At 41.8% G+C, this 12,237-nt stretch overlaps 1 protein-coding gene across 2 annotated transcripts; it reads right to left on the reverse strand.

Annotated features, from left to right (window-relative positions):
• Nucleotides 1-1,373: 1,373 nt before the first annotated feature.
• zmp:0000001267 (b(0,+)-type amino acid transporter 1) lies at nt 1,374-12,099 on the reverse strand. 2 transcript variants are annotated; one of them, XM_054796371.1, is made up of 6 exons: nt 11,331-12,099; nt 5,245-5,378; nt 3,843-3,972; nt 3,645-3,769; nt 3,451-3,538; nt 1,374-1,808 (listed from the first exon to the last, which is right to left on the reverse strand). In XM_054796371.1, the coding sequence occupies exons 1-6, from the start codon at nt 12,021-12,023 to the stop codon at nt 1,578-1,580; spliced, it is 1,401 nt and encodes a 466-aa protein (XP_054652346.1). In that variant the 5' UTR covers nt 12,024-12,099; the 3' UTR covers nt 1,374-1,577. The 2 variants fall into 2 exon arrangements, with proteins under 2 accessions (XP_054652346.1, XP_054652347.1); XM_054796372.1 differs by lacking the exon at nt 5,245-5,378 and having other exon boundaries at nt 3,635-3,769.
• Nucleotides 12,100-12,237: the final 138 nt, after the last annotated feature.

Below are 12,237 nucleotides of genomic sequence, written 5' to 3' on the forward strand. Positions count from 1 at the left end.
CTAATGGTGATTAATCATGATTATTTCATTTAAAAACGGTGATTAATCTGATTAAAATCGTACTCATTTGACAGCCCTAAATGTCTGTGTTACCCATGCATACTGCATAGAGGTCAGGCAAGTCAACACTAACCCATCACTGACTGTGCATGTGACTATACAGAGGTCACACAAACTGTATCACAAACTGAGCAATGAAAAGGTCTTTCTCCTGTGCGTGTTCTTATGCACGATACCATATTTACCTATATGTTTTTCTCCTGTGTGTGTTCTCATATGTGATAGCATGTTTTCTTCAGCAAGCTTTCACCACAGTCTGAGCAACTGAAAGGTTTTTCTTCCGTGTGTGTGTGTGTGCACGTGTGTGTGTGCATATGTGTGTGTTCTTTTGTGTCGAGTCGCATCAGACTGCTGAGAATAGAGAATATAATTTTACCACAAACTGAGCAACTAAAGGCCAGGCCAGTGTGTACCCCCACCTCTCGCCGGAAGACAGCTGGGATAGGCCCCAGCATACCTGCAACCTAGTGAGGACAAGCGGTACGTAAAATGGATGGGTCAATGAGCAACTAAAAGGTTTTACTCCTGTGTGTGTTCTCATGTGCGATACCATAGTTACCTTTTCAACGAAGCTTTTACCACAGTCCCAGAAATGGAAAGGCTTTTCTCCTGTGTTTGTTCTCATGTGTAATTCATTTCTCCACATGATGACAACATTAAATTCACATTATGTCAATTTCTGCGAGATTTTGCGTCTAACAGTAGAGTCCGTTAACCCGGCAATCATAGCCCTGCGCAAAAGCACTCGCTTGCGTTCCGCCATTTCTGGTTACACTCAACAATTTTTATTCTGTGATCGCTTTCTTTGTGGAGACACTGCCTTGGTCAAGACAGTAGCTCCGCCTAGTGTTTAAACTAAGAAGTACAAAACAGTAAAGTACATAATATATGTCAGCCATACTCAGTTATATTTTTAGACTTTGACACGGGCCAGTTAAAAATGGGATGCAGCCCGCGGGTCGTACTTTGGACACCCCTGGGTTGGGGTGATGAGAGGTCACACGGTTTTTACCGCTCTCAACGCACACACGCTCAACTGGACAATTTGCCACACTTAGGCCTGTCATGGTAACAAATTGTGCTGAATTATTTTATGAAAATAAAATGGACTCTGTCTTATTTTAGTAAAAATAATATTTAAATAAAATTGCAGAAATTGCACTTAAATCCCAATCAATCGCAATATTACTGATTTTGAATCAGTGCAACCATTGTTATTGTCCAAAAAAAAAAAAAAAAAATCGGAAATAGTATGACAAGAAAGACAGCAACAGGCGGCAAAAGAGCAGAAGCCAACAAAAACGTGTCTTTATTTAGGCGATAGTTTAGTAAATAACCAAGGTATTGTGTACATTGATATTGCGTCCCTCTCATGTGGCGAGTTGGGGTAACACAAACATCGACCAGTGTGATGTTTTATCACCTTCAGGTGACAGTGGAAACATGTCAAGGTAAAACACGAACACTAATATACCTAAAAAACACTTGTTTGAATATAACAAACTAACGTCACTGTGTCACAGGTTTTTTTCTGCAGGGGCAACCTCTAAAAACAGTTGCAGGAATACTGTTAACTTGCTTAACATGCCTGGGCACAGCTTGTAATGGATGAAAGGTATGTATATGATTACCCCACTGAAGATGAATAAAGTCACATAGAGGTACTGGATCTGGGGATTGTCAATGAGAGGAGCCAGCACAAGGAACACTGCTGCGATGAGGACCAGTATGGGAACAAAAATGGGGACCTGAAGGAAGAAAACCATTAAGCTTTTAGCCGCATGCCAATTACTTGAGCATCTGCTTGATCAAATTAATTTGTGAATGCAATTGATGATTCATTGAATTGCTCATACAGTGGAACCCGCTACACCTCGACTCCCATCGGACTGGCCGACTGACGTCATCACCACATGGTATCACTCAAGTAGTGCGTGAGTGTGCACTGAAAGGTGACTTAAGAGGCTAACACTCAATTGGCAATTGTTTTTCTTCTAGACGAGGCATTTAGCAATTCCTGGTCGAAGAAAGGAGCTGGTTCTGCTTTCAAGAGAGGTTGTAGAAACATCCGTCTTTGATTCCAGCCCGCTCAGGAGAAACAACTTTCTGTCCATTACATAGACTAGGGCTCACCAACCCGTCAATTGCGAGCTATTAATCGATCTTTGGGACGAAAATATGAGGGGAAAAAAAATGCATTATTACATCAGTGCCCTCCCCTCCCGGAGAGTGACCAACAGGCACGCATTTTGACCACTGAGCACACCCGTGCGTCTCGCCACCCTCCAGGCACACAGCCCACAAGATCCAGCCAGGAGCTCAGTCCCCAAAACTGGTACCAGCGCACACACACACCAGGTCACCTCACCTTGTAACAACATGTGTCCAGCCACATGCGTGCAGAGGTTGAGAGAAAGAGAGGGAGAGAGAGAGTGACAGAGTGCATTGATGTGCCTGAGCACACAACAGTATTGATTTCACGTTAATATGCTCAAAATCTGCCTTTGCCACCTCAAAATTAAGGCACAAATATAACTCCATAGACGTGCACCTCTCAAAAAATCTTTGCGTTGCGGCTCATTAGGGGTGACTATTGTAACGCACTGACCATTTTCTCTCTTCAACCACCATCGCGCGCCCATGACGCTGAGCAAACAAGCCGAGTTGTCGTTTGCTCATAGACACCTCAAGCTCGACCCCAACATAGATTCACAAAAGTGGGGGTGGCCAAAGGCTCAGGGGCCATCCAGGGCCCATGGCTTAGCTGCAGAATAAAAATGTAAAAAATAATAATAAATAAATAAATAAAAATGGGAAAAATAGAGCAAAAGGCACAATGAAAAAAGGCTGAAATGTTGACACCAACATTTGTATTTGTATTTAAAGACAAAGATTTAAATATGTTTCACTTTTTACTTACTTACTTTCTACAAAATAAAAAAATATATATATTATATATATATTAGGACTGTCAATCAATTGAACTATTTAATCTTGATTAATGGCATTTTGTCCATAGTTAACCCATAATTAATCACATTTAATCACAGATGAAAAAAAAGACCCCTTTGGGTCTCAAATTTTGTGTTGAGACCGTGTATGTCAAAGTCGACTTAAGCAGGCACTTTTTAGTAATAACACGTAGGCCAGCACTTGATGAACTGGTTGACATAGACGGGTTGGCAAAGCAAGCAGGTTCCACTGTGTTTTACTGAGCAGGCAGAACCTTTCCTCTGTCCCAATAAGCTCCGTTTACGATTCAATGATTACATCACACGTTTGCTCTCTGCCGTCACTGATGTTGTGCATGATAGCAGCTCAACTTCCCAGTTTCGATATGACTTTAGAGGCATGTTTGTTTTCCCAAAAAGCAAGGTGTATGACACTGACCTTGTACGGCCTTGGGAGCTCCGGCTTCTTAATCTTGAGATAGAGGAGCCCAGACAGTGTGATCGCGTAGAAAAACCAAGCAGTGAAACTTACAAAAGCAAAAAAAAAAAAAAAAAAGGATTTCATTGAGACAAGCGCAAGAATAGCACATCTCTCTTTTAACGATGAGCAGGAAATGCAGAACCTGTGTTCACCTGAAGAAGTTGACAATACTCTGAAAGTCTCCGGGGATGAGCACCAGCAGGGAGACCACGGTGGTGAAAATCAGTGCTGGAGAAGGAGTCAGCCTGTGCACGTGAGCCATGGCTAGAATGTCTGGCTGGAAAACACACAATGGAAAACTCTGACAGCTGATCCTTACAACATTTCTCAGGGCGGGAAGACTCTCTCACCATGTGTCCTTCTCGGGCGGCAACAAAGCACACGCGACCGCCACTGAAAAACGTCCCGTTCAATGACCCAAAAGCTGACAGAGCTGCAGCTATAGACATGATCCAGCCCCAGGAACCAAACACTTTGTTCCTGTGGAAAAAGACGTCATCACTCACCACCACAGATCTCATTCATTCCATTTCTAACATTCATTGTGAAAGTGTGAATTTCCTCTCAATACAAATGAATAATAAATAGGCGAGTTCATCTAAAGCAATGAAGTGGAACCACTTAAAGCACTTGAGATTGTGATTATGCAGGTTGGAATGCGACCAAAATATACTGATACTACCTGGATCCAATATCAAAGTTTGCCATATCAACCACCCTGAGTGGAAAGAATAAATGCCAGGAGTTGTATGGCCGACGCAAATTCACAAAACTGTTTTACAGTATTCCCTCGCCACATCGAGATCCAAATTTTGCGGCTTCACTGTTTTTCAAAAATATATGAATTCATAAATCATGTTATTTCTTGGTTGAATATGGCCTATTAGTCTAAATATGCATATTGAAGCAAATTGCACATTTTTTTTAAATTAAATTAAGCATCTTCAAACAGAAAAAAGGTTAAGTGAACCAAAATACGAATATAAAGCATTCAAAAGACGCATTCAAAGACGTGGACGTCGTATTCTACATTGAGGCGCACAAGCAGCAGACAGGATCGCCGGAACAACAGGCTTTTGTTGCAGGTTTGAATTATCTCACAACAGGCATAATAATAATAAAATAATAATAATAATAATAATAATAATAATAATGGCTACTGTTGTGGCTGTAATCCATTCCAAGCTAAAACTCAACTCTGAACCCCAAACGTCACTTCATGTCCTCCACACGTCTGAAACACATTTATTGCAACACACACGAGTACAAGCCTTATGTCTTAAATGGATTATTTTCTCTGATTATGTCTACTGTATTGGGTAATATGATTGTGGTGACTATAGGGATGTTATTTAATGTCTAGAGGTCTCTAATCATGTTAAAACAGGTTTTCTATGCGCTATTATGAGAATATTTTATTTATAAGCAAGAACTCCTACTTTGCGGAACTTCACTTATCACGGTCGGGTCAGGAACCAATTAACCGTGATAATTACTGTATAACATAAATCAATCATACATGTCAGTAGAGGGATCTCTAAAGCAAAGAATATGTTGTAATTTCTCAAATCTTTTTTAGGAGTGGGGGCAGGCATATATTGCTGCCGTAAAATAGATCGACGGATGGCGTAGATTACACATGCCTAACATGTGACTGCCGAAAAATAGGCCGACCGGATGCAGACGCGTTCTGCACATGCGTACAAGCGATTCGGATTGCGTAATGCCAACGCAGACACAAGTACTCCTTACCCCCATGTCACTGCCACCGCACTGGAGGAAATGAGCTCCTTGGGCGTCATTACTGTCAGGTAGCTCACATTCACCAGCAGGTACAAGGCGGTCACCAGAGAAATGGCGATCACAACTGCCCTTGGAAGATTCACCTGGAGCAAATAAACAAGCAAACTGCAGTAACTGTTAACAAGATGGCTGCATCAACCTAACAGACGCCGTCCTGCCCGTTACAGCTCTGATGCGACCTCCGAACCATAAAAACATTGCTCGCTTGACTTTGTCCCCCCATTGCTGATCTTCCTAAAGCAGCTTTCCCCCCCCCAAAGTGTCAAGAAGTGTGCTAGAAGACTACATGGGAAGCCCAGCAGCTTAATATCGTACTTAGCGGCATTAAAACACTGCCAAGCTCAGTTATGTTTAACGGATAAATTACCGTATTGAACGGAATATAAAAAGACCCCTCTTTCTCAAGGCCTGTTTTTGGATAGACATTTTTAAGACAAAAGGACTCTTAATCTTTTTTTTTTTTAAATCACATTGTCAGTATCAGTTCAACCACAGTGGCTTGGTCCTCTGAGTTTGACCGAAAATGAACTGCTCGAACAGCTGCGCAGTAAAAAACACATGCATAAAGCAAACCCATGGCCATCTTTTGTGACATGTTACGTGACAAAAGTAAAATATTCCACAACAAAATGCTGTCTGCTGGGTTGAATACGGTGGTTCTTTTTAATATTCTACTATTTCTACCAGCTTAGACTTCACAAAAAGGTTCTAAAAAATGACTTATAAAAGAGTGCCGCTGTGCACATCTGCAAAAGCACTCAAACTTGAACATTACAGTACAGTGAGGGCACGGACTAGTATTAAAATGTAAAAAAAGAGCATGAAGAAATGACAAATATATTGGAGAAATGCATCAGAAGCACCATCTTACAAGGGAAACATACTGGGTCAATACAATAATCGATGTTTGGTTCCTTCGTCGAGTAAATGTGCTGGCGTGAGCAGAAAACTAATATGCTGACAAAATATACTCTCGAAAATGTTCAAGGACATGAATGAATGGATGGATGCACATTAGCACTCATACTTTCCAACACATTATAGAACCATCACGGGGGCACGGTGCGCCAACAGCATGTGTGGAGTATTGCAAGTACAAATAGTAGTCTGGGTACTCAGGTGGCCTCCCACAGTCTACAGCAGGGGTGTCCAAAGTCCGGCTCGGGGGCCACTTGCGGCCCTCAGCACAGTCTAAAAATGTTATTTAACAAGGAAAAGAAAAATATCATTTTAGTAGCATGAAGTTGAATTGTTAAAGATTTTTTTTTTAAACAATGAATAAAAGTTGTAATTTTTGGAAACTTGGGTTGAGGGAAAATCTATAACTTGGGAATAAAGTCAAAATATTTGGGGAAGAAATTATACAAGAAAGTTGAAATATTTGGAAAATTATAAAAGAAAAAAAATCAACAGCAGAAATGTTGCCAGAGTAAAGTCAAAATGTTAAGCAATTTTACAAGAATAAAGTTGTAAAATGAGGATATTATGATTTTAGTAACAATGTTGAAATAAAGACAAAAATACATTATTGTTTTAAAAGATATGAAGTTATAATTACGAAGAGAAAATTTACAAGAGGAAAGCTGAAATGAAGTAGTTGGAAAATGTAAAAAAAAAAAAAAAAAAAAGCCGAAATGGAAAAAAACAGATGTTATTTTACGGGAATAAAATCAAAACATTAAGAAAAAAAAAGTCCTAATCAAATAGAACAAAAGTCGCAATTTGACAAGAATAAACTCATATTATTATGGAAAAAAAACATTTTTAGCAGCATTTCACCTGTGCTACAAAGGTGAAAGGCAGGTTTTTCTTGAGCTACATTTACTGTAGCTTCTTAGCACATTAATATGTGTGGCCCTCGCTGGAAAAAGTTTGGACACCCCTGGTCTAAAAGCCCCATCTAACGCATGACCCTGCCTAGGATGAGCGGCATAGAAACTAGATGGAAGAGTCCAGGGCTTTGCACACTGAGACTTTGTATTTTGAGTGCGTAAGTGCGTTCACACCGAGATGTACGGCTAAAATATACACGCATGTTGCACTCAACACACCCCAAATGGTGAGTGTGCAGCGATGGAGCGTAACCACCCCTCTAGTAGCCAAGCAAGAGGAGGGACTAACTCACGCAATAAAAAAAGAAGACGACAAAGAGGAAGTGCGACAATATTGTGATTGTCATTTCCTGTAAGTGAGCAATGAATTTGGCACAGCACTACACTAAGGAAGAAAGTACGCAGTGTACATACAGTAGTGTACATATTTAAGTGTACTGATGGAAGTACTTGATTTGAGACGGCCTAAATCTTCCGTTTGCTGTCATGTTACAAGGAAGTCTTGATTTCTATCGCGACTGTCTACTTTATCTTTTCAATCTTAAGCCAACAATGCAGTATCCTTACAGATGATAACACACCTTTGGCACAGAGATAAGACAATAAGAAGTTGCATAAATAAACCTGGAGTGTCAGCTGGTCTGCTTAAAATGGCACGTTTGACAGCGTGGTCGTCAGGTAACAGAATAATTGGCGCTTTTATCTGCCTCACCTGTGGTCTCTTCAGCTCCTCAATGACATAGTTCAAGTTGTACCAGCCAGAATAGGACCAGAGTCCTTGGTAAAAAGCCATTCCAATCGTGCTGAAGGAGTACTGAGTTCCCTTAAATGCATTCTCAGTATTTAAGTTGTGCACAATGACATCACGGCTCTGTGTGAGCGCCGCTATTCCTCCTATTACAATCAGGGTCAACGTCAAGACCTTGGTTACCAGGAAGACCACTTGGATTCTCACAGCAAGGCGGACATTCAGGATGTTGGCTATGGTCACGATCAGTATGGCCACCGCTGCAATGCACTTCACCACCAGCTGTGGAGGATCACATCCACTGTAAAAGGGCGCTGTTGCATACTTTGCAATACTGATTGCTCCCGCTGCAATGCCAAAAGGCCTGACAATCAGGATGAACGTGATGGCGGCAAAGAACGCAGGAAATGACCCGTAGATGCGAAGTATGTAAATGAACTCGCCGCCAGATTCAGGAATAACGGTGCCCAGTTCAGTATAAGACAGCGCTGCAAACATGGCCACAACTCCAGAGAGGGCCCAGATCAATAAACTTGCTCCAGGACTTCCTGTGTAGGCCAGCACAAACTGTGGCGACATGAATATACCCGATCCAATCATGGTCCCTGAAATAAATGACACTCCTCCTATCAGGCCGATTTCCCTCTCCATTTTCACGGCTTCTGGCCCTTTTGCAGCCATGGTCGCATAAAGTAGATCAGACACCCTAAAGTGTGTTCACGCTTCAAACTAAGAAGTACGTTTTCAGTAAAGGACAAAAATCAGGACAGGATGAGCAAAAACATCAGTGTACAATCCTACAAAAGATCACGCCGCTCAACTAGCAAAGGTTTCTATTCTTATCTGAATGTGACCACACATGCACTAAAGCTGGAACATAACGAGCTCGTAAAAGGTTGTCTTTGAAATAAGAGCTTGGTAGAGCAGTAAAAGTAAGTCAATAAAAGCAACAAGTACAAAGTTAAGTTTAAAAAATACATTCATAACCGAGCCACATTTTCAGGTTTAAAGTGAATCTATTATTGAATGGAGATTGTTTGGAGACACAAATCACTTTCTTAGTTGGACCCTCATCTGAAGTAATACTCTATGTACTTTAATCAGAGATATGTAAAAACCTTAAAATAAGATAAATAGTCAATTTGCCATTTTACTTGTTTCAAGCAATTTCTTCAATATATTTCAGATTTTAGTACATAATACTAAAATATATATACACATATATCCATCCGTTTTCTATGCTGCTTCTCCTCATTAGGGTCGCAGGGGTAAGCTGGAGCCTACCCCAGCTGACTTTGGGCGACAGGCGGGGTACACCCTGGACTGGTGGCCAATGGCAGGGCACATATAGACAAACAACCATTCACACTCACATTCATACCTATGGACAATTTAGAGTCTCCAATTAACCTAACATGCATGTTTTTGGAATGTGGGAGGAAACCGGAGTACCCGGAGAAAACCCACGCACACACGGGGAGAACATGCAAACTCCACACAGAGATGCCCAACAGAGATTCGAACCCACGTCTTCTCCTGACTGTAAGGCCAACATGCTAACCACTAGACCACCGTGCGGTCCATATATAGTACAATATGAAGTATCGCCCTCGGTGCTCGGGCCCTTAACAAATAAAATAGGGAATATACAAATGATATCTCTAAACACAACCTGTAAGTCCTTTGTCACTTTCCAGCTAAAGCATGCCCATTTACTATAGAAATAACCAAAATTCTATTTAATAAATTTTGGCCAGGGTATGAAGAGATTTGTATCAAAAAAATCAAAATCCGAAGGTCTTACTTCTGGATGCTTGAGCTCCTCAGTTAGAAAATTTAAAGTGTTCCAGCCATCATAGGACCACAAGCCCTGATAGAAAGCAATACCAAAAGAGCTGATGCCCAAGTTGGTTCCTTCAAAGGCGTTGTAAAAGTTCCCAGTGCCTTTGGTGAAAAGTGTGACCACTCCTCCCAGTAGTATCGCCGTCAGTGCCAGTACTTTGACTGCCATGGAGCCCACCTGGATGATGGTGGCCAGGCGAGCGCTCAAACAGTTCACTGTGGCCACAACCATGATTGCTCCTGCAGCTACGCACTTCACCACCAGTTGTGGAGGGGGGCAACCAGTGTAAAAAGGGGCCACGACATATTCTGCAAAGCTCAGCGCAATTCCTGTGGCGCTGGCAGGCCTCATGACAGTGATAAAGCTGAAGACAAACATGAAGGCCACCACTCTCCCCACCGTCCTCAGCATGTAGATATACTCTGCTCCAGACTCTGGAATGACTGTCCCCAGTTCAGCGTAGCAGAGTCCCCCCAGCATGGCTAAGAGCCCGCAAGAGGCCCATATAATCAGGCTGGCCCCCGGACTGCCAATTGCGGCAATCACATACTGGGGGGATATGAAGATCCCAGAACCCATCATGGTACCAGCAATGAAAGACACCGCTCCAATAATCCCAACATCTCTCTTGAGGTTGAGTGTCTGCTTGTCAGTTGCCATCGTTTGAATGCTACAGCGCAGTAAGCTGCAGAGTGGATAATCATTATACAAACGATGAAAGGTCAGATTCAAGATGCATGCAAGGAGACCTGCAAGGAGAAGATACTGACCTAAACTTGATGCACATAAGTTAACTTGCATGTGTCAACGACCTACAGGTATATCACACAAATGGATTCTGACAGCATATAGGCGACAGGCGGTTTGATAGCTCCAAGAGTTTGCATGTTTTTTTATAGGGTATGACCGAGAACGCTGAACCACAGCATATATCATTATCCTGAATCTCATTGCTTACTAAGGAATGATGTATATCACATATACAGTATATCTGTTTATTATACAAGTTTATATTTCATTTTTTTAAGCAAACTTTACTTTGTTCTTTATCATTAAGGTATTATTACACATTCTTCACTCATCAATGTTTCAGTCAACTCTTATATTAGTATAAAAGCTATTTACAAACTTAACTCCACTATTACACCTCTTTATCTTTCATTATTTTTAAAAAATTGTACCTATTGAACAAATTATTAGTAATTGCTGTGATGCGGTGAAGAGGTAAGACGGGGTGTCCAAACAGTTTCCACCGAGGCATTGTGCCTTTTTGCATTTGTTTGTTTAATTTTAGTTTTTACAATGTGCCGCAGACCAATAAAAAAAAATTCAACAAATGGCCTCCAAGCTGCACTTTGCTGCACACCCCTTGGGTACAATTAAATAATCTCTGCTTCTTCGTACTCCTTGTTGAATTGTGTAAAATTGTGATGTACTTCAATGCAACCTTGTAGGCATGGTCGAAATAAGTTAAGATATTATAACCATGAAAGCAACCATAAAAGCTTTTTTTTCCTCCCATCATGACAATGTTTATCACTTTATGGTGTCGATGAAAACACCGCCATAGAAGTTCATAGATAAGAACATTTTTTGTTGTTGTTTTGCTTACCTCTGGACGTTTTAGCTCCTCTGTTACATAGTTGAGATTATTCCAGCCGTCAAATGACCACAGCCCCTGGTAGAAAGCAATTCCAATTGAACTGATGCCAACATTGGTGTTTTCAAAAGAGTCTGTAAAGTTTTCAGTGTGTCCACTGGAGAGCATCACCACACCTCCTACTATGATGACTGCCAGTGCCAGGACCTTGGCCACCATAAAAAACACTTGCACAGACATTGAGAATCGAACATTAAGGCAGTTGACTGTAGCCAGGGTAAAAATGGCAGCGGCAGCCACACACTTGACTAGCAGCACTGGAGGCGCACACTCCGAGTAGAAGGGGGCCACAACATACTGAGCAAAACTAAGAGCGATGCCAGCAACTCCAGCAGGCCTCGCAAATAAGACCGAGCTAAAGATTAACATGAAGGCGACCACCGGTCCCGACGTCCTCAAGATATAGATGTACTCCCCCCCCGATTCTCTTATGACAGTCCCTAGCTCGGCATAGCAAAAAGAAGCGAGTATGACCAGCAGACCGCAGCAAGCCCACACCACCAGACTGGCTCCCGGGCTGCCGATGGTGGCAAGAACAGTCTGCGGTGACATGAAGATCCCAGAGCCGATCATTGTTCCTCCGATGAGGGACACGGCTCCCACCAGGCCCACTTCACGCTTCAGGCTGAGCTTCTGAGCTTCCATAAGGACGGCTGCTGTAATGCAATGTCTGCTGCCTCACTTTGTCTAAACTAGAAAAACAATAATTCTGTGGCCAAGGTCCTGTGAGCAGCAAGCCATGAGTTAATAATTATGTAGATGGGACAGAAAAAAATAGCTACTTAGCAAAAAGGCATCCAGAGTTAGACAGCATTCCAGCATGCAGTAAGTACTTTAGTCTCTACTAGGGGCACTAAAC

This window comes from Dunckerocampus dactyliophorus, chromosome 13 (assembly GCF_027744805.1).
Source record: "Dunckerocampus dactyliophorus isolate RoL2022-P2 chromosome 13, RoL_Ddac_1.1, whole genome shotgun sequence".
NCBI lineage: Eukaryota > Metazoa > Chordata > Actinopteri > Syngnathiformes > Syngnathidae > Dunckerocampus > Dunckerocampus dactyliophorus.